This window comes from Eulemur rufifrons, chromosome 8, assembly GCF_041146395.1.
Source record: "Eulemur rufifrons isolate Redbay chromosome 8, OSU_ERuf_1, whole genome shotgun sequence".
NCBI lineage: Eukaryota > Metazoa > Chordata > Mammalia > Primates > Lemuridae > Eulemur > Eulemur rufifrons.
The window spans coordinates 53,883,789-53,911,307 of record NC_090990.1 but is presented as its reverse complement, the minus strand read 5'-3'; the positions used below and the strand labels follow the sequence as shown (position 1 = coordinate 53,911,307).

Below are 27,519 nucleotides of genomic sequence, written 5' to 3'. Positions count from 1 at the left end.
TTTGAGAAGAGGCAACTATAAAGCTAAGCTCTACATGGCAAAGAAAATCTTGAATTAAGCCTCTGGTGAACAGTTTTAGCCAGGACAGGGTTAATGATGACATGTCTTTAAAAGAATATTAGTAGTTTTTATATTTGTTTGCTTTATGTTTTGTCATCTTCTCAGAACTTTGTTTTTGAAAGACCTTAGTTTCTCTTAGGAAAAAAGTAGTGTCTAACGTAACCTAAACTTTTGTACCCCCCTAATATGCTGAAATAAAAAAGAAAAATATCATGTCTCACCTAGCAGATTGGCAATTATCAAAATGTTTGACAACATATTCTGTTGACCAAGCTGTGGGGAAGTGGGCATCCTTACACATTGCTGGGGGGACTGCAGAATGGTAGAATTCCTAGTTAGGGGAATTTAGCAATATCTGGAAAAATTGCATATGTATTTATTCACTGAGCTGGCTTTCTCGTTTTTAGGTATTTATCCCAAAGGTAGGTTGGCAAAAATATGAAAAGATTCATGCAAAGGGCTATCGTAAAGTAAGAATCAAATATTTTCATATTGTCAAAAAAAAAAGTAGCATCTAGAAGCTCAAGATTTTAACGCATTAGAAGTGTGTTACACACCTTCACTTGGTATGAGGGTGATTTGGCAATGAAATCTGTGACTCCCTTGATCTACCAGAGTTGATTCAGTTGATCATGATTAGATGAACATGATCTTCCTCCTTTCTCCTTATTCTTCCCCATGTGCATCTCCAACAGAGTAGGACTGACTGTCTTTAGGTTGAGTGGCTGTGTTTCCTAATGGTATTGGCATTAGCACTGTGGGACTTGACCCACCACTCACAAATGTGATCTGAGCATGTCTGTATAGCACTTCTGAAAAGGGAGTGAGGAGCCTCTTTTTCCCTTTCCAGAACTGAGCTGCAATAGGTGTAGAAATTCTGACCCTCCAATTGTGGCAAAAACGGTAGCAGAAATGGACAGTTATTAGCGATGTTGGGTCCTGGGCATCCTCAATGAGGGAGGAGAATTCTAGAGGATTCATTGGAGAATGGAATTTTGGGTAGTATGGCTGCCCCAAGGTGATGTCATTCTTTAGTCATAGAAATCTACCTTAATTCAGAGTACAGTGTAATTGTCAGGATGCTTTGGCTTCTAGAAAATGAGTGTAGTTCTTAGAGAATTGGATGGGAGTGGGCCAGATAAACAATATGTTCCTGTACCTATACCATTTATTTCCTTGAGGGAAAGATTGGAGATCAGTTTTAGAGCAAGACTGACGTATATAAAGTGAGGGTAGGAAAAAGGGAAAAGGTCTTTTGCCATTTCTATATTTGGAATCAGATCTCAGTTTGAGACCATGATTCTCTTTGAACTGGTTTTTATGACATGCTATTTACTGAACCTCTGATATAAGTAAATATAATAATATCTATCTCTTGGGGCATTATATTCTCAAATGGGAGAATGGACTTGAAAATATTTTAACTCTGAAGGCTCATATAATAGTAATACCAATTAATATCAATATCTTGCTCTCATCTTTGGTATTAATTGCCTTTCAACAGAAGCCACTCTTGCTTTTGAGGTTTAAATAGGACTTTAATTGAGGTTGTATTTGATGCTTGAATTCATACTCCATGTCAGTCTACTAAAGTGTTAGGTTTATCTGACTCTCCCATAAGTCACCTTTAGTCTACTACTGGTGTAGCTTAGTTCATTGCATTTGGATTCTTGGCTGCAGATATCTGTCAGACAGTTACTGCATGCTCTCTCTTTTAAGTACTGTACTGAATTCTATAAAACCACCTGTGCTGTGTCACTTATCCTCTTATGGATACATATCCTTTGGTTTTCATAGAGAATCATGTGGAAACCTGCATTGTCCTGGGGTGAAATGCTTTTTGGAAAGTAAAAACAGATTTTGACACTGCTCTTCTGGTTTTTTATAGTTTCTTTTTTCTTTTGTTGGTTCATTCATTCATTCATCAGATATATACTAAGCTCCTAATAATATATGACATACAGTGTTTTAGGTGCTAGGGTTACAACAGTGAACAAAACTGACAAAGTCCCTGTTCTCATGGAGCTCACATTCTAATGGGAGAGACAGACAATAAACAAACTAATACATATATGGTATGACTGATAATGATAAGAGTTTTTGTTTGTTTTTGTTGCCCGGGCACGAGGATCTGGTGTCATGATAGCTCATCATCACCTCAAACTCCTGGGCTCAGGCAATCCTCCTGCCTCAGCCTCCCCAGTTGCTGGGACTACAGATGTGTGACACCACTACCGGCTAATTTTTCTATTTTTTGTAGAGAAGGGGTCTTGCTATTATGCTGATCTCAAACTCCTGAGCTCAAGTGTGATCCTCCTGCCTTGGCCTCCCAAAGTGCTAGGATTACAGGTGTGAGCTACCATGCCAGGCCTTGATAAGTATTAAAGAGTAAAGTAAAGCAAAGTGAGGAGGCTAGAGAGAAAGAGAGAGAGAGAGAGAGTGTCTGTGCTGGGAGTATGGGGAGGAGAGGTAGTAATTATTTCATTGCAGTCAGGGTCAGGGAAGATACGAGTAAAAGAAATTTAAGCAGTTACCTTAAGAAAATTAGGGAGCAGATACCAGGCAGAACAGAGTTTCAAGCAGAAAATAGCAAATGCAAAGGAGCACTTTCTGGGAATAGAAGGTAAATGTGGCTGGAACAAAGTGAGCAAGGGGGAGAGTGATAGGATTTGTGAGATTTGAGAGGTAGTTAGGGGTGTAAGCATGTAGAATTTTTGTAGACCATTGTTAAGGATTTTGGCTTTTACAGGGAGCAACATGGAAAGCTGTCAGAGGGTTTTGAGAAGAGTGACACTGATTTTAAAAGGCTCATTCTGGTGGCTATGTGAAGTGGAAACTTGGGTGGGCAGGGGTTAATGTGGGTAACTGGAAGTGATGGAAAGATAGAGCTGGTAGGAGTTGTTTGATGATAGTTTGGATGTAAGATTATGTGCGTCTGTGAATTTTAGTAGTATAGTACCACTTTTGAAATCAAATGCAGAAATTCTCCCTTTTTTTACTGCTTGCTTGGTTGGTGACTTGAAGATATCTGTAGAACTTGAAGCTATGTTGGTTCTGGTACTCGTAATTTCCTGCTTTGCTCTATGATTAAGGTGTGCACAAAGTAAAAACTTTTTATAGCAATATCAAGTCATTGCTTGCCTTTTTCACTGTGCTGACATTTTCACTGATGGTACAAAGGCAATGGTGAGTAAATTTGTTGGCACTTTAGAACAAGTTAGGGCACCAAATTGTTAGTAGTCATTGTATTATTCATTGCCACGCACTTGCAATAAAAATTTTTTAAAAATAAAATTAAAATGCCAATTTCACTTAATGTTTTGTTGATACTGTAAAAATGGTGAATTTTATTAAATCTTAATCTTGAGTATGTGCGTTTTTGGTATTCTTTGTGAGATGATGGGGATTGTGTATGATGCTCTTCTGTTGCAATCTGAAAGGTAAATAAGGGAAAACATTTGTGAAACGGAGTTGTAAGCTGAACTAGCCGTTTTTTTCATAGAACATCATTTTTACTTGAAAGAGCAGATTACAGACAAACTAGGGTTATTATAATTAGGATATTTGACAAACATTTTCTGGAAAATGAATGAAGTAAGCCTATGACTTCAAAGAAAACAAGTGATAGTACTTGTTGCCAATAAAAAAATTCATCCTTTCAATGAGAATTGGAAATTTGGAGAACTTTTCTCTGCCGTGGTAAGCTTGATGGGTTCCCAGTACTTAAAAGATTGTTCTGGTCAGATTGGAATTGATATTACCAAATGTGATTTTTTTTTTATATTGTATAGTGAAATGTGGCAACATTTGGAAAATCTGCATAACTTGGTCAATCAATATTTTTTGAATGATCAATGCATGATGTTACAAAACCATGCATCAGCAAAAGATCCATTCAAAGTGTAAGAGAGACCAATGTATTTCAGTTTAACACGGTACAGAAAGCTTACTGTTATGATTTTAGATTCCATATTGCAACTAACTTTTAAGAAATGACCACTTACTTAGTTTTGGTGTAGATTCAAAGAATATTCCTAACTATCTGAAAAGGCTATTTAAAATCCTCTTTTTTTTCACCTGTGAATGTGCGGGAAGCTGGATTTTCTTCATACACTTCAAAACATTTTACACCTAATGATTAATTGCAGAAGCAGATACAAAATTCCAGCTGTTTTCTATGAAGCCAGACATTAAAGAAATTTATTTGTCTTTAGTTAAATAATTTAAAATAGTACTGCTCTTGTCAGTCATTGTTTTGAAAAATGCAGTTAATTTTTTCATAAACATTATATATTAACATGTAATGGGCTTATTGTGATTTTTAAATTAATAAGTAAAATTTTGAAGTTTTCATTTCTAATATGGTAGCTATCAGTAGATATGTACATACAAAAGGTTTTGGGATCTTTAATAATTTTTAGGAGTATAAAGGGGTCCTAAGACTATAAAGTTTCAAAACTTATTGATACAGTAAAAAGAATATGGATTTTAGTGTCATGAACTCCCTTAATTTCTAGATGTGTAATTTTGGGAAGTAACTGTTAGCTTTATTTTTCTTACCTGTGAAATAGAAATAATGTTTGTTCCACAGGGTTATTGCACAAATTAAATGAGATAAGATATTAAGTATACAGCATAGTGCCCAGCATATTTAGTAGATGTCCATTAAATGCCAGCCATTCTGATGACTATTTGCATACTTTAAAAGTAAAATGGTCTTAGTGTTACTGGAATGTTTTTCATTCATTTGAAAAAACAGAATTAAATTTTGTTTACCAAGTTAGAACCAAGGCATCCAATTTCAGATTTAAAAACTACATTGTGAAAAGGTGATAGCAAATGTTATTTTAAGTTTTTAGTATCCTTTGTGTAATTTAATTACCTTAAGCAGCAGGTTGGGGACATAGAAAACTGAGGGGATAGGAGATGGAGGTAACTAGTACATTTGAGCACTTAGTTGATAATACACTTGGTTGATAAAGTAAATTCACTGTTAGCTGGATGATAATGTTGATGATCATTATTTTGCCATTTAAAATATTGACTTGGGCTGGGCATGGTGGTGCACACCTGTAATCCTAGCACTTTGGGAGGCTGAGGCGGGAGGATTGCTTGAGGTTAGGTGTTTGAGACCAACCTGTGCAATAGCAAGACAATGCCCCCGCCCAGACCTGTCTTTACAAAAAAATTAAAAATTAGCCAGGGGTGGTGGCGCGCACCTGTAGTCCCAGCTACTTGGAAGGCTGAGGCAGGAGGATCACTTGAACCCGGGAATTTGAGGTTGCAGTGAGCAATGATAACACCCCTGCACTCTAGCCTGGGTGACAGAGGAAGACCCTGTCTGTCTGTCTTCCTCCTGCGCGCGCGTGCTCTCTCTCTCTCTCTCTCTCTCTCTCTATATATATATATAAAAGCAAAGCATGGTATTTGGCATCTTAGTAGTAGGTAGTTCTGATTATATTATCTGTAAAATGAGAAGGATTGGGTTATTGAACTCAGTCATTTCTAATTCATAAATCTTTTGATAATATGATTAATAATTGAGACTTGTAATGGAAAATTTCATTTGCAACTTAAGTAGATACTGGTGCTTTTACCCTTTTTTCTGTATGTTCTTGGAGGGTTTAAGAAATTGCCTAGGAGCATGGATACCTTGACTTGTTCATCTAGATGCTCTGTCTAGACTCTGGTGGGCTCTCCTTAATATAAACAAATTTTTGAATAGGTATTACATTCACATGCTACAGAATTCTAAAATGATGTAAAAGAATACATTATAAAAAGTAAAGTTTCTCCTTCACCCTTGTTTCTACCCAGCTGGTTCCCCTCCTTGGTAGCAATTAGTATTACCAGTTTCTTTACGTTTTCTTCTTTCTTTACCATTTAAAGCATGGTACTTCTTTTTTCTCCTGAACGATGGAAGTAAAGAAGGAAAACTGTTACTACCTCTTTTACTATTAGGACAAAAAAGGGATATTCAGAAATTTATATATTTGATTGTATATATCTTTCTCCCTTTTTACTGCCAAATTTATATATCCAGCCTAGACTTTTCCTTTGAGTTCCATATTTTGTATTCATCTCCACTTGGAATCTCAGAGATATTTCAATATTAACTTGTTCAAAATGGAATTACCATTTTCCACCTCCTTCTCTTCTACCTGGCCACTTAGTCTTGTAAATTACATCAGTAACTATCCAGTGGCTCGAGGCACAATCATTGGGATCATTCCATGAGGGCAAGCCTTATTTCTAGCTTGTTAGTGGTTCATTCTCTAGTGTCTAGTGCGATTCCTAGCACATAATAATGCTCAGGAAATGTTTATTGGTTAAAAGTAAATGGATTTTACTTCAGGGTAAGACAGAAGACAAATAGCAGAACCTACAAAGCCCTCTCCTGACTGTACATTAAAATGCAGTCATGACTGTAGATTCAAGTAAGCATAATAGATTATGAGAGAAATTTTTAGTAACAGTAATGTAATGTGATTATATGTGGAAAGTATATTGATGGCTAACAGGTGTTCTGTAATAGAAGTGAGACAGTATGAAGTGAAGCTCATACTGATTAGAGTAGGGGTCTGCAAACATTTAATTAAAGGGCAAGGTAGTAAATATTTTAAGCTTGCAGGCCATACTTTCTGTTTTATGAGAGCAGCCATAAACAGTTCATAAATGATCAGCATGTGGTTGTGTAACAATGAAGTTTTATTTATGTCATGTGCTGACCCCTGAATGAGAGGATGAGAAAATCTCTAATATGGGAAACAGACAGCAGGAGCAAGTTTATGCCTTACAGCAAAGCTACTCCTTCCTTTTGCCTTCGTTTATTGATATTAGGACCCATAACAGTGGAAAAAATAAAGCTATTTCTAGTATCTTATTTTGAGTGGAGAAATTAACACCAAATAAGCAAATGAACAAGAAAGTTTATTTTAGTCTGGAGCTGAACTAACCTGGTAACGGTTGTGGCCAAATAAGAGGCCCAATAAAAAGGCCTTTGTAGAGAATACTTTTGCTTTTTAAATTGTGGGATCCTGAATAAGTTTTCACTGCAATTCTAATAACCTTACCTACACCCCATTCCCCGTGTATTTTCTTATTTAACACCTTTATTGAGATATGATTCATGTACTTGAGTAGAAGGAAAATGATTCTGATGGAAGGTAAGAGATGTAGGAAGGAATGAAGAGCAAGAAAAATAGTTAATCCAAAGGAATATTGACTCTATAAGGCAAAATAAAAACTTATGGGACTAGATAACAGTAGCATGTAAGTCTAGATGGAAGGGATGGGGTTAGTGTTCTAAGGTCATTGTTATCCTGTGAATAGGGGCAAAAGTACCACTAAACATTAGACTTTGCTAAATCAAGGATATATGTTGTAAACTCTAGTGCAGTGCCGTGTAATAGAAATACATGTAACTACTGTCTCTAACGATGGCTGACCGCAGATATTGGCTACCAGATTGTCTCAGAAAGAAGGAAAAATTTTAGATGAAAAAGAAAAACAATAGATTGTATGTTATTCTGGGAGAAAAGTGCCAGAACCTACCAGAGATCCCACGGGAAGAAGTTGCAGAGGAAAATAAGAAGGAGCAAGATAGTGGCAGATATCAACCCCTGAGAGGCTTGGAGCCTGGCAGAAACGGTAGGTGGGGGTTTTATTTCTCCCTGCCTCACACTTCTGGAAGTCAGCAGGCTCCTGAACTGCTGGAGAGCCTTTTTAGCCTCACAAGCCAAAAAGCTGCTGCCACCAGTGAACTGGGGGCTTCTTGAGGACAAAGCACCAGGCTGCCAGCCCCATTCAGGTCACTTCCTGTAACTGCAGACCGGAGCTGAGACAGCAGGCACCATACTGCTTCTCTAGCCACTGTGCACCTTTGTCCTTCCCAGGGAGCTTCATTTCAGCCCCTCAGTTTTTGTGTCGCTTGTTCCCATGCAAATGTTTCCAAACTCCAGCACAGACCATGGGAGCCAGGGGCCTGTGGGTCCTGGGGAATCTGTGCGACCCTGGAGCTTAGACATTTTGGGCATGCTGCCTTCAGGAGAGAGGGACAAAGATGACCAGAGTGCTAGCTGTCCTCCATTCAGACTCTTTTCTTTCCTCCTCCCTCCTCCATCTGCTGCTGAGAGGGATGGTTTAGCTGAAACTCCCAGAAGTGGCTGTTTCCCCTTTGTTGGTGCGCCTACCATACTGAGGCTTCCACAGAGAGTGGAGCTCATACCTTGCTGCCTAAAGACCTGCTGCAGACCCAGGGGTACTTGGTCTGTGAGTTCCCTGTCTGCTGGCCCTCTCAGGTGCTACTCGCGTGGCCGCTGCAGCAGAGCAGGACATACCCTGAAACAGAAGGACATCAAATCTGCTTGAGTGCTTTACAGGCAGCTTGGGACCAGCATGCTTCTCCCTGCCATGGTCATGGATTGAACTTGGGGACCCAGAGACAGGCCCATAGGCTAGATCTCATACCCCCAGAACTTAATGGTATTGCCTGGAGACATGGAGGGGAGATTTGTGAACTCATCTTGGGAGGAAGAGGAGCAGTCATGGGCAAGACTGAGAGGAGAGTGCAGTGTGAGTCTGAGCCCCAGCACTCGCGGAGCACCCCTCCACCCATAGGAAAGCTGTGCTTTTGGCATGGAGCAGGATCCTGGACAGGGAAGCTCCCAGCCCATAATGCCATTACTGGTGAGCTCAGCTAGTCTGAGCTCCTGCCTGTGGCGAGACGCTGGAAGGAGACTGCAGGGGTGTGAGGGAGAAGAGCGAAACCCACTTCTGACAGCCAAATTATGAATCTCAGATGGCCCTTGCCCCCACAAGCAGACTTTCTGGCTTTGTAGGGCTGCTTCAGCCCCTCCCTGGTGGCTTTCCCCAGTGGCCTGGGAGCAGACTCTTGAGCCCTGCAGAGACAGCTCCCTTAGAGGCCTTTGTGGAACCTGAAGGCAGCTTTACCTGACCCAGCTACACCCAGCCTCATTCCTCCACCCACCTCTGCTGTGGTGATGATTAAGGAGTCTGCTGGGAGCTCCAGGGCTCTGCCCGCTGCCTGGGGCATTCAAGTGCTTCTCCTGAGGGGATAGAGCCAGTCACAGGTCCCAGAAAAACAACACTGTAGCTGGTTCTTTCTGGCAATTGCCACCTACTGGCAGGGAGGACAACTTGTACAACCCTTTACAGGATGTACTGACTCAGTCATACAGCACGTGGCTGATTCTTAACCTACAAGCACTATCTACTGTCTCAGATTAAACTGGGCACCCCGTATAATTCATGCTGTTAAGACCACAGGGCTGGCAAAAAAGAAAGGATTTCAAAAACCTCCATCTTCCCTCATCAACAAGAGACAGTGAATCTACCCACACACTTAGCTCACCGCTGCAAATAACTAGCAACTTAGAAAACCACCACACTAAAGATATCTATAGCCAAGGCATCTATCCAGAACCTAGACCCCCATCAAAGCACCCGCAAGGAAAGCCAAAGGCTCTTAGCCAACATATGCTACAGACATACCCTTAAGAGTGAGGAGGGGGAAGCTCCATATAAACAAAAGAAAATCCAAAAACAAGACGTGACAACTGCTCCAGATAAGAAGGAATCAGTGCAAGAACTCTGGAAGCATGAAAAATCAGAGTGAAAGGACAACCCCCAAAGAACATACCAGCTCTCTAGCAATGGATCCCAATCAAAATGAAAATATTGAAATGACAGATAAAGAATTCCTGATATGGATTGTAAGGAAGCACAATGAAATACAAGAGAAACAAAGAATCAAGAGGAACCAACAAAGCCTACAAGAAATAAGGGATTATGTAAAATGACCAAACGTAAGAATCATAGGCATCCTTAGGGTGAAGAAGAAAAAGCACAAGGATTAGACAACCGATTTGGGGGAATAATTAAGGAAAACTTCCCTGGTCTTGCTAGAGATTTAGACATCCAAATACAAGAAGGTCTGCGAATGCCTGGGAGATTCATTGTGAAGAGGCAGACATATAGTCATCAGCCTGGTCAAAGCCAATATGAAGAAGGAACTCCTGTGAGTTGTGAGGTGAAAACATCAAGTAACTTACAAAGGAAAACCCATCAGGTTAACCACAGATTGATTAGTGGAGACTTTACAAGCCTGAAGGGATTGAGGCCTCATCTTCAGTCTTGCTAAATAGAACAATTTCCAGCCAAGAATTTTGTATCCTGCAAAACTAAGTTTCATATAAGAACGAGAAATAAAGACTTTTCCTGACAAGCACTTAGGGAATTTGTGAAGACCAGACCTGCCCTGCATGCAAAACTCAGAAGTACATTATATGTGGATCAGTACAAAAGACACCCACCAGTGAAAACCACTCAAAAGCTAAAGCTCTCAGCTCATATAAAAAAATAGCACAAAAGAGAAAACAGTGCATTAAGGTACTGCCCAACATGATGAACAGAACAGCATCTCACCTAACAATTCTATCACTCAACATGAATGGTCTGACTGCCCCACTCAAGAGACATAGGCTGGCTGAATAAAAAAGATATATATATCTTGCTGTCTCCAGGAAATGCACCTAATCTACAAGGACTCATAAAGACTCCAGGTGAAGGAATGGGAAAAAAAAATATTCCACACAAATGGAAACCAAAAGAGAACAGGTGTAATCATTCTTACATCAGATAAAATTGACTTTAAATCAACAACGGTAGAGAAAGACAAAGATTGGCATTATATAATGGTAAAGGGAACAGTTCAACAAGAATACATAGTAACCCTAAATGTATATGTACCTAACACTGGAGCTCCCAGATTCATAAAGGAAATTCTAGTAGAGCTAAGCAAAGAGATAAACAGAAGCATCATAATTGCTGGAGACATCAATACCCCACTGACATAGCTAGGCAGATCATTGAAACAGAAAATAAATAAAGAAACACTGGACTTAAATGGGACTCCACAACACATGGGCCTAGTAGACATTTACAGAACATTCTACCAAAAAAACCACTGATATCCATCTTCTCATGAGCACATGGGAAATTCTCCAAGATTGATCTAAGATTACAAAGAATGTCTAAACAAATCCAAAAAAATGAAATTATACCATGTATCTTAGACCACAGTGGAATAAAACTAGAAATCAATTCCAAGAGAAACACTCAAATCTACACAAAGTCATGGAAATTAAACAACATGCTGCTGAACAATTATTGGGATGGAATTAAGATGGAAATCAAAAAATTTCTGAAACTGAACAAAGGGGACACAAGCTACCAAAATTTATGGGATTCGGCAAAAGCAGTCCTAAGGATAAAATTCATAGCTTTAAATGCCTACATCAAAAAGACAGAAAGATCACAAATTAACAACCTAATGACACATCTTAAAGAACTAGAAAAGCAAGAACAAACCAAACCCAATGCCAGCAGAAGAAAAGAAATAACGTCAGTGCTGAACTAAGTGAAATGGACAACAGCAACAACAAAAAATACAAAGGATAAATGAAACAAAAAGTGGTTCTTTGAAAGGATAAACAAAATTTGAGAGTCCTCTTGCTAGATTAACGAGGAAAAGAAGAGAAAGTACCCAAATAAGCTCAATCAGAAAAGAAAAAGGAGACACTACAACTCATACCACAGAAATACAAAATAACATCCATGAATACTACAAAAATCTCTTCATATGTGAACTAGAATATGTTGAGGAAATGGACAAATTACTGGAAACACAACCTCCCAAGACTCAATCAGGAAGAACTAGAACTCATGAGCAGACCAATAACGAGCAGTGAGATTGAAACAGTAATAAAAAAAATTCTTCCAACTAAAAAAAGCCCCTTACCAGATGGAGTCACAGTTCAGTTCTACCAAACCTACAAAGAAGAGCTGGCACCCATACTACAGAAATTATTCCATAACATCTAGAAGGAGGCAGTCCTCCCCAAATCATTCTATGAAGCCAATGTCACCCTGATACCAAAGCCAGGGAAGGGCACAACAAAAAAAGAAAACTACAGACCGATATCCCTTATGAGTAGAGATGCAGAAATCCTCAATAAAATACTAGCAAACCGAACTCAACAGCACATCAAAAAAAGAAAAAAAAAATCCACCATGACCAAGTGGGCTTCATCCCAGGGATGCAAGGATACTTCAACATATGTAAATCAATAAATGTGATTCACCACATAAACAGCTGCAAAAACAGAGACCATATGATCATCTCAGTAGATGCAGAGAAAGCATTTGGCAAAACCCAGCACGCTTTCCTGATAAAAACCCTCAACTAACTAGGCATAGAAGGAATATATCTCAAAATTATGAAAGCCAATATGACAGAACCACAGCCAACATCATACTAAATGGGGGAAAGTTGAAAGCATTCCCCATAAGAACTGAAACAAGACAACGTTGCCCACTGTTACTATTTCTATTCAACATAGTGCTGTAAGTCTTAGCCAGAGCAATCAGACAAGAGAAAGAAAGAAAGAGTATCCAAATAGGAAAAGAGGAGGTCAAACTAATCACTTTTCACTGATATAATCTTGTATCTAGAAAATCCCAAAGACTCCATCAGGAGACTCCTGGAATTGATAAATTCAGCAAAGTCTCACGTTATAAACTCAATGTACACAAATCAGTCGCATTTCTATATACCAATAACAGTCAAGCTTAGAGTCAAATCAGAGACTCAATGTCATTCACAATAGCTACATAGAAAATAAAATATTTAGTAATGTATACTTAACCAAGGAGGTGAAAGATCTATACAAGGAGAACTACAAAAACACTGTGGAAAGAAATCGCGATGACACAAAGAAATGGAAACACATATCATGCTCGTGGATTGGTAGAATCAACATTGTTAAAAATGTCCGTACTGCCCAAAGTGACTTACAGATTCAACACAATCCCCATCAAAATACCAACATCATATTTCACAGATCTATAAAAAATAATTCTATGCGTTGTTTAGAACCAAAAAGAGCCTAAATAGGCAAAGCAATCTTAACCAAAAGGAGCAAGTCTGGAGGGATTACATTATCAGACTTCATATTATTCTACAAGGCTATAGTAACCAAAACAACGTGATATCGGTGCAAAAATAGAAACATAGACCAATGGAACAGAAGAGAGAATCCAGATATAAAACCATCTACCTATAACTAACTGATCTTTGGCAAAGCAGACAACATACATTGAGGAAAAGAAGCCGTATTCGATAAATGGTGCTGATTGGATAGCCACATGCAGAACAATGAAACAGGACCCCTATCTATTAAATAGTCACAAAAATTAATTCAAGATGGATAACATGTAAATGTAAGGCAAGAAACCATAAAAATTCTAGAATAAAATGTAAGAACCACTCTTCCAGATATCAGTCTAGGTAAAGAATTATGACTAAGACCCCAAAGGGAATTACAACAACAACAAAAATAAAGAAGTGGGGCTTGATTGAATTAAAAATCTTCTGCACAGCCAAGGGAATAATCAGCATTGCAAATAGATAACCTACAGAATGGGAGAAAAATATTTTCAATGTATACATCTGATAAAGGGCTATTATCCAGAATCTACAAAGAGCTCAGATCAGCACGGAAAAAAAATCACACAACTCCATTAAAAAGTGGCTGAAAGACATGAACAGAAGCTTTTCTAAAGAAGATAGAGAACTGGCCAATTAACATGGAAAGATGCTTAATATCAGTAGTCATGAGGGAAATGCAAATTAAAACCACAATGATATATCACCTATCCCTATTAGAATGATTTTTATTAAAAAATTTCAAAACAGTAGATGCTGGTGCGGATGCAGAGAGAAAGGAACACAAATATACTGTTGGCGAGACTGCAAATTGGTACAACCTCTATGGAAAACATTAGGAGATTTCTCAAAGAACTAAAAGTAGACCTACCATTCGATCCAGCAGTCCTACTTCTGGGTATCTGCCAAAGGAAAGGAAGTCATATTATCAAAAAGACACCTGCATTTGAATGTTTATTGCAGCACCATTCACAATTGTAAGGATGTGGAATCAGCCCAAGTGCCTATCAATTCATGAATGAATTAACAAAATGTGTATATCTGTATATACCATGAATACTACTCAGCCATAAAAAGAAATGAATTAATGTCTTTTGCGGCAATCTGGATGGAACTGGAGACAATTATCCTAAGGGCAGTATCTCAAGAATGGAAAAACAAACACCACATGCACTCTCTAATAATTGGGAACTAATTGATAGGCACACATGGGCACAGAAAAAAGTAAAGATCTTTGGAAATCAAGAAAGAGGAAGAGGGAAGGAGAGAAGGGGTAAAAAATGTACCTAACAGGTACAGTGAACACTGTTCAAGTGATGGGCACTCTAATGGCCCTGACTAAAGCATTGAAAATCTATCCATGTAACAAAAACATTTGTATACCCTTAATATTTTGAAACTTAAAAAATTTTAAAAACAAATGTAAGCCACACACATAACTATAAATTTTCTAGTCACTACATACGGAAAAAGAAATGAGTGAAATTAATTTCAATAATACATTTTATTTAATCTACTATATCAAAAACATTATTTCAATATGATCAATATAAAACATTGAGATATTTTACATTTTTTATTTTCACACTATGTCTTCAAAATCCCACTCACAGCATATCTCAGTTCAACTATCCACATTTCAAATGCTCAGCAACTACATGTAGCTACTCTATGGTGCTGTGCAGCTCTAGTATAGCTACTAAAATAGTAAAATAAAAAATGTATACCTTCCACCCAATAAAAACCAAAATGGAATTATAACAATAATCTATCTAGAAGAAGGGAAGACAGGTGAGAAAAAGGAATATAGAATAGCAGGACAGATGGAAAATACAGTGAATGGTAGCTTTAAACCCCAATATGTTAGTAAGTATAATATATGAAACTGCATTAAATTCTTCAGTTAAAAGACATGTATTATCTTAACATATGAAAAAACAGCCAACTACATGCAGTTGGAGACATATCTGAAACATAACAATGTAGATAAGTGGAAGGTAAAAGGATTGAAAAATATATTCCATGAAAATACCAGTTCAAAAATGTTGGTGTAATTGTATTAATATCTGAATAGGTTTTAAAGCACAGAACAAACACCATGTGAGAGAAAAGTGGATGTCTCATAATGAAAAATGTTTTCATTAACTAAGAAAATATAAAGATTTTAAATTTGATTGCACTTGATAACACAGCTTGAAAATATATCAAGCAAAAATTTCTAGAATACAAGAAGACGTAGAAACTCCCATTTATATTGGGAAATTTTAACATTCCTCTGTAACAAAATAAACCACCACCACCAACAACAACAAAAAAAAAACCAATAAGGATATAAATAATATGAACAACACAAACTGGATCTAGTAGATTTTTATGAGATGCTGCATCCAACAACTGTAGAATACATGTTTTTTCAAGGATACAGAAAGCATTTACAAAAATTGATCAGACATGACCATGAAGTAAATCTCAGAATATTTCAGAGGACTGAAAGTATACTGAGTCTGTTCACTGATCTCAGTGCAAATAAGGTAGAAATTATTAATAAAATGATACTGATGTATTATCAGGAAAAAAGCTGAAAAATCAATCACCAAGTCTATTTTAAGAAATTAGAAAATGAACAACTTGATTTGCTTAATTTCCCAATTTGAGTTTATTTTACCCAACTAAAATAGAAAGTAAATAATAAAAGAGCAGAAATTATTGAATGAGAAAAATAAACAGAGAGCAACAAAGCAAAAACTTTGTGCTTTGAAAAGATAAATAAAATTAATAAACCTTTATACTGATCAAGAGAGAAAAAGAAGGCACAAATAACAGATATTGGGGATAAAAAGTGGGACATCAGTATAAAGTCTGATATCATTAATATAAAAGGATATTGTGAGAAAAATATATGCCAATAAATGAAAATAAATAGAATCCTAGAAAAATTTAGTTTGTCAAAATTAACATAAAAAGGAATTATAAAACATAAGTATGCTGCAATTATTAAAGTGAGTGACTCTATAATAAAAATGTTCTGTCAAAGGAAACTCTAGGCCCAGATAGTTCTACAAGTGTATTCTAAACATTAAGAAAAAATAACACCAGAACTTTTCCAATTACTTAATTATGAAAACATTGGCATTTATAATTCTTTCCTAAGGTTAATACCTATTGCATTTTAATTTTCAGGATACTGTAACTTGCTATTACTAAGGTTAGTTCTACAGAGTTTTTCTCATTCCTTTGTTCGTGAGTACTTACTGATTGTTTTTGTCAGTGCATCTGACTGAATGTGTCAGATGCTGTATGTGAAGCATTTGATGAAGAAAACATGCATTTGGTCATCCTGAGGTGAACACCTCATCCTGAGGTGAACATACAATGAAGGAGATATATTTATGCATAAAAATATGAGTACACTTTAGTGTGAAAAGTGCTGCAGCAAATAGATAAGTATAGAGGGCTTTGGGAGCAGAGCAGAGGGACATCTGTTTGTCTAGGACAGGCCAGTGAAGACTTCAACTGAAGAGGTGATATTTAAGCTTACCCCTGAGAAGTAAATATTAATGTCAAACAAATAGAGGAGGAACGTTTAGGAAGGGTTAGCAGTATGTTTAAAAGCCTAAGGGTGTGGCTTACAGGAAAATGTTTTGTTTGTAGTTCAGATGAGAGAAAGGGAGAGGAAGAAAATAAGACATGAAAGAAAGTTAAGAACTTATTATCAAGAACCTTTTATACTATGTTAAAGATCAAATAGGGAGCATTTCTAAGTCTTTTTAGTGGAAGTGTAACATGGTCAAGTTTTTGTTTTAAAATCATTATTCCAGTATAGTTTAAGAAAAAAATTGAAATGGGGCAAGAAAGATTGGAGCAGGAAAACCATTAGAAGGTCGTTGCTATAGATATTCAGATAAAATAATGAAAACTTAAAATGGAAAAGGGCGATAGGAATTAAAAGCCAGATGTGGTGGTTTATGCCTATAATCCCAGCACTTTGGGAGGTTGACGCAGGAGGATCACTTGAGCCCAGGAGATTGAGACCAGCCTGGGCAACATAGCAAGACCCTGTTTCTACAAAAAAATTTAAAAACTGGCCGAGCATGGTGGTGTGTGCCTATAGTCATAGCTACTGGGAGGCTGAGGCAGGCAGATCGATTGAGTAGAGGAACTGGAGGTTGCAGTGAGCTATGGTCATGCCATTACTCAGCCTGAGCTGGGTGACAGAGCCAGACCCTGTCTCTTTAAAAAACAAAGACGAAGACGGAGGGGGAAGGGGAGGGGGAGGGGGAAGGGGAGGGGGAGGGGGGAGGAGGAGAATGGTAGTCCAAAGTAAAGGCTTTGATTTTAGCATAGTTATTGGCGTTGAGCTTTTGTTTCTGGCACTAATTTGTCAACACGTTTATTTACTTTTTTTGGTCTTGGTAAATTGTCATAGAACGTGAGTGCAAACTTAGGAAGTTTAGTTCAGTATTTGCAAAGAAAGAAGAGAAACTTATTCTAGACCAGTCAAATTGGAAATTGATACTTATTCATGTTTTTTTTAAATCTTGTATTATGCTGAAGGCTTTGAAAACACTGAATAGTTTATTAAAGGTGACCCATAGATGGTTCCTAATTTATTGGGATGACTGTTTAAAATTTTCTTAAGCCTTTTCATTTAGTGTTTAAACTGAGCATAATGTTAGTAGTAGAAAAATTGTCCTTTACTAAAAGTTTCTAATGCAGAAAACTTAACTGAGAGCCCCTAACCTTATAGGTCTTTTGGGAGAAAAGAAAAATTACAGACAGAGAGCTTTTTTGGGAGCTGAGTGTTTCTTTAGTGTCTTTATGAGAAAGGTAACTATTGAGACTCACTTCTTAAATAATATTGTGAGCAAAACTTCTTTTTTGGAGATGTTTTTCAGTGTATAATTTTTAACAATGCGTATTACAGTGGTTGCCATAACTCAACTAGGAAGAATTCTGAAGGGCAAAAACTTGGACTATAAGTCCCACATAAGCAAGAGATTTATTTATCTAGTTACTAATAGAAATGTGTACTTTCAATTCTTATCTCTGACAAACATAATGTAAATTATATCCCCAAATCTATCTTGTGTTTTTGGTCCCTAATTGTTAAGGTCAAGAGATTTACTGTAGGCCAGGTGCGGTGGGTCACGCCTGTAATCCTAGCTCTGAGAGGTGGAGGCGGGAGGATTGCTTGAGCTCAGGAGTTCGAGACCAGCCTGAGCAAGAGTGAGACCTTGTCTCTACCAAAAAAGAAAGGAAAAAAAAAAAACCCAGCTGGGAGGCTTAGGCAGTAGGAATACTGAGGCAGAAGGATTGCCTAGAGCCCAGGAATTGGAGGTTGCAGTGAGCTACAGTGATGCTACTGCACTCTATCTAGGGCAGCAGAGTGACACTGTCTCAACAAAAATAAGGAAACTGACAGCCCCTCACCCCTTCAAATTAAAAAAAGAGAGAGAGAGAGATGTACTGTAATCCAGTGGGTTTTTTTTTTTTTTGTAAAATTACTTGCAGAGATAATTTTAATTTAATGAATTTATTTGTGGTGTTTTCTAAATTTTTCTCAAAATAGTATCTTGCTGACTTTGCCAATAATTCTCATTCTATTCTACCTTTATTGAGCAAAACTGTGTGTATGTGTGGGTGGGTGTGTGAGTGTGTGTGTATATGTGTGATTTAATCATCTTAGCAGGTTTTGTCAAGATAAGAGACTGGGGTAGATCAGTACTTTGGAAAAAGTACTGAAGTTTATTTCATCATGCATATTATCCCTTGATAATGTTTAGCTTATTTCATTGGCCAGAATTGTTGACTTTTGTGAAATTGCTGATATCTGAAAATTAGTATCTATAAATTTTATTTACTAACTTTTTATGTTCAGATATTACTATTGATTTGCTTTCTTTTATAAACAGGATCTTTTTAGGCTACAAATGTGTCTTACGGTATCATTTAGAGATTAAAGTAGTCGTTCTGTGACATCAAGTGCAGGATATACCACAGCATAGCTTTCATGTCTTTTGTCTTTTGCTTATCTTTCCAGTTTTATTCTGTTCAGTTTACTGTTCTTCAAGCTCTTTACTCTCACTAATCATAACTTTGTTTCCTCCCCAAATATGAACTATTCTTGCATTTGAATGTAATTTGGGGATTTTTTTTTTTTTTTAAATCTGAAGTGCTACTCAATGTTGCTTTTATTCACCTACAAATTTCTCACTCATTCTTTAAGACTTATTTCAGTGTGATCCATCCTTTAATATTTAACTCTCTGTGAGAGCAAAGTCAGGAGCTCTGCTCTCTGTCCCACTGTCATGCTGCTATACCTCATTCTATTCTAATAAGTAATAATAACAATCATTTATTTTTATGTCAGTATCAGAAGATTTCTGAACAACTTAAGGACTGGGATTGGGTCTTAATTGATTTTTGTCTCTAATGGTGAGTAAGTATCTAAATTGTTTGCTAAATGAGCAAAGAATGATGTGATAGAGACATAAACAAGAAAGGGAATCTGTGAAATCTGTTTAGAAAAGAAATCTCAAAAGGAAAATGGTTATCCTTTTTTGGGGGGAGTGTGGGGGAGAAGTACAGTCTATTTAGAAACCATGGCATCCTCTGACTTTGAATTTGCCATATAATCAGTATTATTTTGCAGTCACATTATTTTTGCTTGAAGTCTGTCAGTGAGATTTCTGAAGGAGCTAAAACCACTTTTCTTATGTTCTTACACCATCTAATTTAATTTTTTTTTATTTTAGGAAACACTCCTTTACATCTTGCTGTGATGTTAGGAAATAAAGGTTAGTAAATACTTTCTTTTTTATGTTTAACTTCACTCATGTATAGTCAGTTTAAAAATTTTAGGATCTATTTTGTCTTTTGAGTTTTTAAAAATTAACTTGGTTATTTTATTTGCTAATTGAGCTTAGAATTCAGTATTTTAAAATTAATAGGTATTTTCTCATTTTCCATAACCTTTTTTAAAAAGCATTAGAGGATATCCTGCCTAACCTTCATATCTTTTGAAACTGTGTTTTTTTTCCATACTTGGTTATTTTATCAAGCAGAAATTTATAATTTCAAGATACTTATTTCTAAATAGTAATGTTTATTAATTGTTTTAATACTTTTAATATTAGAAGAGTTTTATTAGATTTTTAATATAGCATATTTTATGTATCTAAACTCAAAAGTTGAGCCTTCTATGTGGTAGGTAATTAAAAAACTTTATACTTGTTTATTCTTTAATTTAAAAAAACAACTCATAGGCAGGTGATTTAAAAGATCTACTTTTATAGGTTATTTTAGATGTAATAGAATTTTAATTATCTGGATTCCCAGTTATTCCAGAAAGTAAGGATTCCAGATAGCTGATTGGCAATTCTTTGAGTGTTAGATTTTTAAATTTAAATGTGTTTGATAAAAAATTTTTAAAAACATATACTCCTAGGCCGGGCGCGGTGGCTCACGCCTGTAATCCTAGCACTCTGGGAGGCCGAGGTGGGTGGATCACTCGAGGTCAGGAGTTCGAGAACAGCCTGAGCAAGAGCGAGACCCCGTCTCTACTAAAAATAGAAAGACATTATATGGACAACTAAAAATCTATATAGAAAAAATTAGCCGGGCATAGTGGCGCATGCCTGTAGTCCCAGCTACTTGGGAGGCTGAGGCAGTAGGATCGCTTAAGCCGAGGAGTCTGAGGTTGCTGTGAGCTAAGCTGACGCCACGGCACTCACTCTAGCCTGGGCAACAAAGTGAGACTCTGTCTCAACAAAAAAAAAAAAAAAACAAACATATACTCCTGTATTTTTATTATTTGTTTATTTAATATTTTTGAGACAGGATCTCACTCTGTTGGCTGGGCTAGAGTACAGTGGCATCATAGCTCACTGCAACCTCAAACTCCTAGGCCCAAGCAATCTTCCTGCCTCAACCTCCCGAGTAGCTGGGACTACAGGTGTGCACCACCACCCCTGATTCATTTTTCTATTTTTTGTAGAGACAAGGTCTCACTATATTGCTCAGGCTGGTCTTGAACTCCTGATGTCAAACCATCCTCCTACCTTGGCTTCCCAAAGTGCTAGGATTACAGACCTGAGCTACTGTGCGCAGCCAATTCCTGTATTTTTAAATAGGCTAATGAGTTTCTGTTAACATTTTTCTTTCCAATGATCTAGAAGTATCATTATGAATATCTCTTATTGTTATATTGTATAATGTAGCTGTCAGTATAAACATTTGATCTGAATGTATACTGACCCCAGGGATGTTACTATAACTTGTTTTGTTGAAAAACAAAATTCTTTTGCTAGTTTGGTTTTTAAGTTTACATGCTTAAATGAAGCATATGATCTGTAGGATAATTTAATTTTGATTTTAATTCTGTATAATTGGTGACTCAAATGTCTATTTATCTTCAAAGTTATAGTTATGTTGTTTACTTTTTTTCTTACAAAAAATAGACTCACTTCTAAGTAAGAAGAGATTTATTAAAAGGCTACATATTATAGGAACTCAAGAAATGGGGACTGGCCAGGTCTTAGGAAGAATAGGAATCAAGACATTTTGGGAGATCAGCCATTCTCCTATTTTCATATCTATCATCTGACTATCTCTTATGGTATGTCTGCTTTTTTTTTTTTTTTACATATCAGCAATATTTTCCCTTTTCCTGATTGACTTTCTCTACTTACTGAAATTTAACATGATGTAAAATAACTGTTCTAGAATCCTTTTAATGACTTTCTGATTTCAGTGTTCACCAACAACTGGTCTGGTTTCTTAGGTTCCCAGATTTCTGAGCTAAAAGTCTGATAGGTCTGGTTCATCTCAAGCCAAGCCACAAGTGATGGGTGATGGCAAGCTCATGAATTATTAATATGACTTTAGGATAGGTGTTTGCATCTGTGAAATTAGCTTTGGCTAAGATGATCTGGGTGAGATTCAGGGGTAGGAGAGGGAATCAGGAATATAGAAGAAGTAGCATGAATATGAACAGGGCAGGATGGACATCTCCAATATAGCTACCTTGGTGAAAATAGATATAGTGGCTAAATTTGATCAATAAAAACTTAAAGGTTTTTTTCAAAGAACATTGGATTAGAACTTTAAAAAGTAATTAAAATATATTGATTATTTTACAATATGCCAAATGCTTTTCCTAGTACTTTATACATATTTACCCATTTAACCCTTAAAACAACCATGTGAGCAAAGTACTATTTTTATCCCCATTTTACAGATGAAAAACATTAGCTCTACGAAGTTAAGCAACTTACCCAGAGTAAAAATATTATAGCAGAATTTCAACTTCAACTTGGAGGTCTGGCTCCAGAACCTGGATTTATGGTATATTGCCTTGCCCTCCTTTCACTGAGAACCATTCAAAAAGGATATAGTCTACGTCAAAGTTGGCCAACACACAGCTTGCCGAGTCTGATTGCTATATTCTAGAATCCTTCCTAAGTTAGCACTGTACTCAATATGGATTTACCAAGATTTGAATGTGAATTGAAACCTATCTACCATCCCTGGTCTAGGCATTCTATTAATAATCTTAGGTGAATGTACTATCATGCTTATCATAGGTTTCTATCAGCCTTTTTGAAAATGTGCTTCATAGAACATTAGTTTTATGGGATATTGATAGGTATTTAGAAGAAAATAGAGTTTCCAGGTCAAATTGATGTGAAAAATAATGGGTTAATAAAAGTCAAGCAGTTTTCTTTATTGTGGAACTTGTTAGAACTTTGATATGTTAATATGCATTGTGAAGTTCCAATTTGGGGCATGTGTTGGACATAATGGTTAGTGTTCCCCACGGTTATTTGATGTTTGCTCTTTTTCACAAGTATGTTGAAAGACTAGAGTTCTGTGGTATGTATTTTGGGAAACACTTGGTTAGATGATTCAGAATCTGCAAATAATGTCAGTATTTGTTCTGTGTCTTTTTCGTATAGAGTAGGTACCACCAGTAACATACTGATCCATTTACATTTTCCAGTGGTATACTTCTGTTTGCTTTATTTCCTTAAAGTCCTTTTATATTCTTTATATTTGTTTTCACAAGAGTGAGATTGGAGTGTGTGGTGGAAGATAAAACATCTATAATACCTTATTATACTTAGTGTTCTATAACTTGTTTTTACATTATACCATGGTTCAGTCTAGCCAGTCCATTTTTTCATCTTCTCCTTTTGAGATATACTGCACCTTTAGTGATTTCATTGTTGAGGGGTACTTCCTGTTTTTATACTTGTTTGTATTAATACATAATGTATTTTATGTATTTACATAACATTTCCGGGATATTCAAATAGTATTTGTTGATTGAGGAAAAGAGAGATACCTTAAAGGGCTTTGACACTTTGATTTGCTTCTCTTCTCTCACTCATCTTAACCTACTTGAATAGCCTTGTTTTTTCACCACAGAAGTCTGATTTTTTTTTTTTTTTTCTGAATTTCTGGGTCTATTGACTAAAGTTGGCCATATGGCCTGTGAAGTTTTTTATTTTTTTTGTATGTTCCCTGAAATAACTCTAGAATTAATATGGTTTCTCACTGTCATTAGGATCACTATTGATGTTCTATTATGTTCCCAACTGTCCTATTTATCCTATCCTCTCTCTATATGTTTTATCACCATTATAGTTCTTGCTTATTTATGTGTGATTTCTTTCCTCATAATTTGAGTGTGTCCATACTCCTCAAGTCCCACCTTCTTCCTGGCACATTTAAGAGTTAGTGCCCAGTTGTTAACTACCTTGTTTTCTTATTATTCCTTGTTAGTTAATTACTGAGAGAAAATGATTGATCTAGTTCTTTTTTTTTAATGTAAAAATATAGGTCATTCGCATATGTGATTATCTGATTTTTTGTTAGTGGCTAATCTCTACTTCAGTTGGCAGTGACTAGTGAGAAGGGTGCCCATCCTTCAGGGTCTGTGGAATATCAGAAAACATTGTTGACATGTCTAGCATAATATATAAATCTTAAACTAATCCGATATCTTAGTTTATATAAGTGGGATATTGCTTTAGATATTGTGCATCCTACTTTTTAATAATTTTAAATTAAAATTTTTTTTCTTTGATTTTTTTGGTTATTAATATGTGGATGTTGAAATAAATAAAATAATGCAGTACAAAGATGTATAAATGTATTATCGTTCCACTTCTTTTTCTGATATAATTAACATTTATAGCCTCGTGTGTATCCTTTCATACCTTACCCTTTACTTACAGCAACACAGGGGTTTGTTTTTTACTGAAGTAGGATCACTATGAAGTACTTTGCCATATTTTTCTTTTCATTCAAAAGTCTATCATGAAATAGCCCTAGAAGTCTATAGATATCTTCCATATTTATGTTCCCCTAACTTACTTATATATGTACACATACAAACATATTTACACAAATCCAATGGTAGGTTTTTGGGGGGGGAGGGTCCATTATTTTTTTCCTTTAGATATATATATATATTTTTTTTTAATTTTTTTTTTTTTTTTGAGACAGAGTCTCACTCTGTTGCCCAGGCTAGAGTGAGTGCCGTGGTGTCAGCCTAGCTCACAGCAACCTCAAACTCCTGGGCTCAAGAGATCCTCCTGCCTCAGCCTCCCAAGTACCTGGGACTACAGGCATGCGCCACTATGCCTGGCTAATTTTTCTATATGTATATTTTTAGTTGTCCATATAATTTCTTTCTATTTTTAGTAGAGACGGGGTCTCGCTCTTGCTCAGGCTGGTCTTGAACTCCTGACCTTGAGCGATCCACCCGCCTCGGCCTCCCAGAGTGCTAGGATTACAGGCGTGAGCCACTGCGCCCGGCCTCCTTTATATTTTTAAAATTCTTTTTAGCTTGGCTGTCCATCATCCCTCTTCTTATTAACCTCCTTCTCCTAATAAACATGGTAACGCATGTTAAAACCAGCTGGATATTCTTCCATCCTTTTCCCCATGCTTATTATTATATACAAATATGTGTATATGTGTCTGAAAACACACTCTCATGTCTATAATTTTTTATAGAATTTTTTTATATAATTATCCCCTCCCCTCCCTTCCCCTTCTCTTCTCTTCCCTTCTTTCTCCTCTCTCTTCTTTCCTCCTCTCCTCTCCCCTCCCCTCCCCTCCCCTCCACTCCCTTCCTCTCCCCTTCCCTCTCCTCTCCTCTTTTCTTCTGCATTCTTTTTTTAGGGACAAGGTCTAGCTCTATTGCCCAGGCTGGAATGCAGTGGCATGATCATAGTTCACTGTAACCTCAAACTCCTGGGCTCAAGTGATCCTCCCACCTCAGCCTCTTGAGTAGCTGGGACTACTGGCATGCACCACTACACCCAGCTAATTTTTAAATTTTTGCAGAGACAGGGTCTCGCTATGTTACCCAGGCTGATACAGAAATGTCTGACCTTAAGCAATCCTCCTGCCTTAGCTTCTCTTCTTTAGTATTGCGATTACAGGCGTGAGCCACCACATGTGGCCTCATTGCTTTTTCTCTTTCAACATCTTACTATGAAAAGTTTTACATATAGAGAAAACAATTGACAGATTATCACAATGAACATTCAAATACTTTCCACGTAGGTTTAATAATTAACATTGTATCATTTGTTATCTTTCTGTGTATTATATATATTATTTTTGCTATACCATTTGAAAACTAACATAAATATCATGACATTTTACCCCCAGATACTTCATGTACCCCCAAAAATAGAGACATAGAGACATTTTCTTTCATAATCACATTATCACATGGAAGAAAATTAATAATATTGTTATCTCATAGTCAGTGCATATTCAAATTTTTCCAATTGGTCTAAAAATGTTTTTTATAGGTATTTTATATTGAAACAAGACCCAATTGAGCTTCATTCATTGCATTTGATTGTTATGTATCTTTATTGTAATCCTTGTTTTGTGCTAAGTTTGATTTCTTCCTTAAAGTGATGATCTTCAGATATATCCAGTGTGAAGGACATTTTTCTGTTTAGGATTAATAAGTAGTCTTGGGGTAATACTTTGGTACTATGTGAATGTCCTATTTCCCAGCACATAGCCTCTTACCTAGTGGTTCTAGCATTCATTAAAGCCTTTTGACTAAATCAGTGATTATATGGGGTGTTGTAATATGATAATTTTCTTAATTTATGATTTCTTAGTCATTTTTTAGCTGTCATTACATTATTTTTCTATAAAGAAGAACTTACTGCCCTCCCTTTTGTTTTTTGATGTTATGGGCTTATTAATTATTATTTTTCAACGTGTTATCACTATTTAGTCCATTCTTTTTGATGCTAAATTTTCCAAATTTGGCCAGTGGCTGACCACTCAAGTTGACTCCTCTGTCCTTTTGATATGACTCTATTCTTTAAAAATGGCTGTATGTTACTCCAGTAATGTAGATGTAACTTATGCCTATTATTACCCCATCATGGGCATTCACTTTGTTTCCAGTATAATTGCTACTACAAATAACACTAAAATAAAACATTCTTGTATATATATTCATTTATACTATTAACAGACTTAAACACCTCTGTGAAATTTCTATATTTACTTTACTTTATTCTAATAAAGTTCCCTGCTAGTATAGATATTTCTTCTGTCAATAGGTATAGTGCTAAAGTAGTGCCATTCTTCTTCTACCTTAGCCCACCCACATTACACTGTCATAACACCCTTAGTTCCTTCATAGCACTTATCATTATCTTATGTTATTTTTCTTTTTTACATATTAATTTACTTATTGTTTTCCAACATAGAATATAAGCTCTCTCACAAGAAGACCTTATCTTTTTTCTTCAGTGCTTATAAACAGTACCAGGTGTTTAGGAATGGCATATAATAGGCATTTGATAAATATTTGCAGAATGATTGAATGAATGGATGGTGAGCATACCTAATTTCCCATGAGCTTCAGTTTTAATTTTTTTTCCTATTAACATACTTTTTATTTTTAATTTTTTAAAAAGTTTTCTCAACCTGTAGAAAATGTACCTCATACTTATTTTGATTATGTGAAAAACTGACTGATCCTTATAGTCATAAGTGGGATTTTGCCTTTTTTTTCCCCAACCAAAAGAATTTTAAAATTTGAAAAATAAGAGTTTGTGGAAACATTACTGATCCTTTTTAAAAATACGTTTTTGGGTTTTGTTTTTTTTTTTCTGAAATAAAGAATGAGCTTTCTCTTTGACATTATAGACACACAAATCCTCTTTTGGGTCTTAATTGGGTATTTGGTTGTAAATTACTCTTGAGGTTCTTGGGTTGTCTTTTAGAGTATAGAAACATCTTCAAAATATTCTTGGGAACAATTATTAGGAAACATATGCTTTTCTGTGCAGAGAGTTCCAATTTTTTTTAGGTAGTAGAATGGATACTTCTTGAATCCAGGGATCTGAAATAACCTGGTTTTTAGATACATAAGAATT

The 27,519-nt window shown here is 36.3% G+C and overlaps 1 protein-coding gene across 1 annotated transcript in view; it reads left to right on the top strand.

Annotated features, from left to right (window-relative positions):
* Positions 1–27,519, top strand: part of ANKRD13C (ankyrin repeat domain 13C) — an 81,050-nt gene that overhangs the window by 5,509 nt on the left and 48,022 nt on the right. Inside the window, exon 2 of the mRNA XM_069478073.1 lies at positions 19,843–19,884. Within this exon, the coding sequence (XP_069334174.1) occupies positions 19,843–19,884 (42 nt within the window). The remainder of the gene's footprint in view (positions 1–19,842; positions 19,885–27,519) is intronic.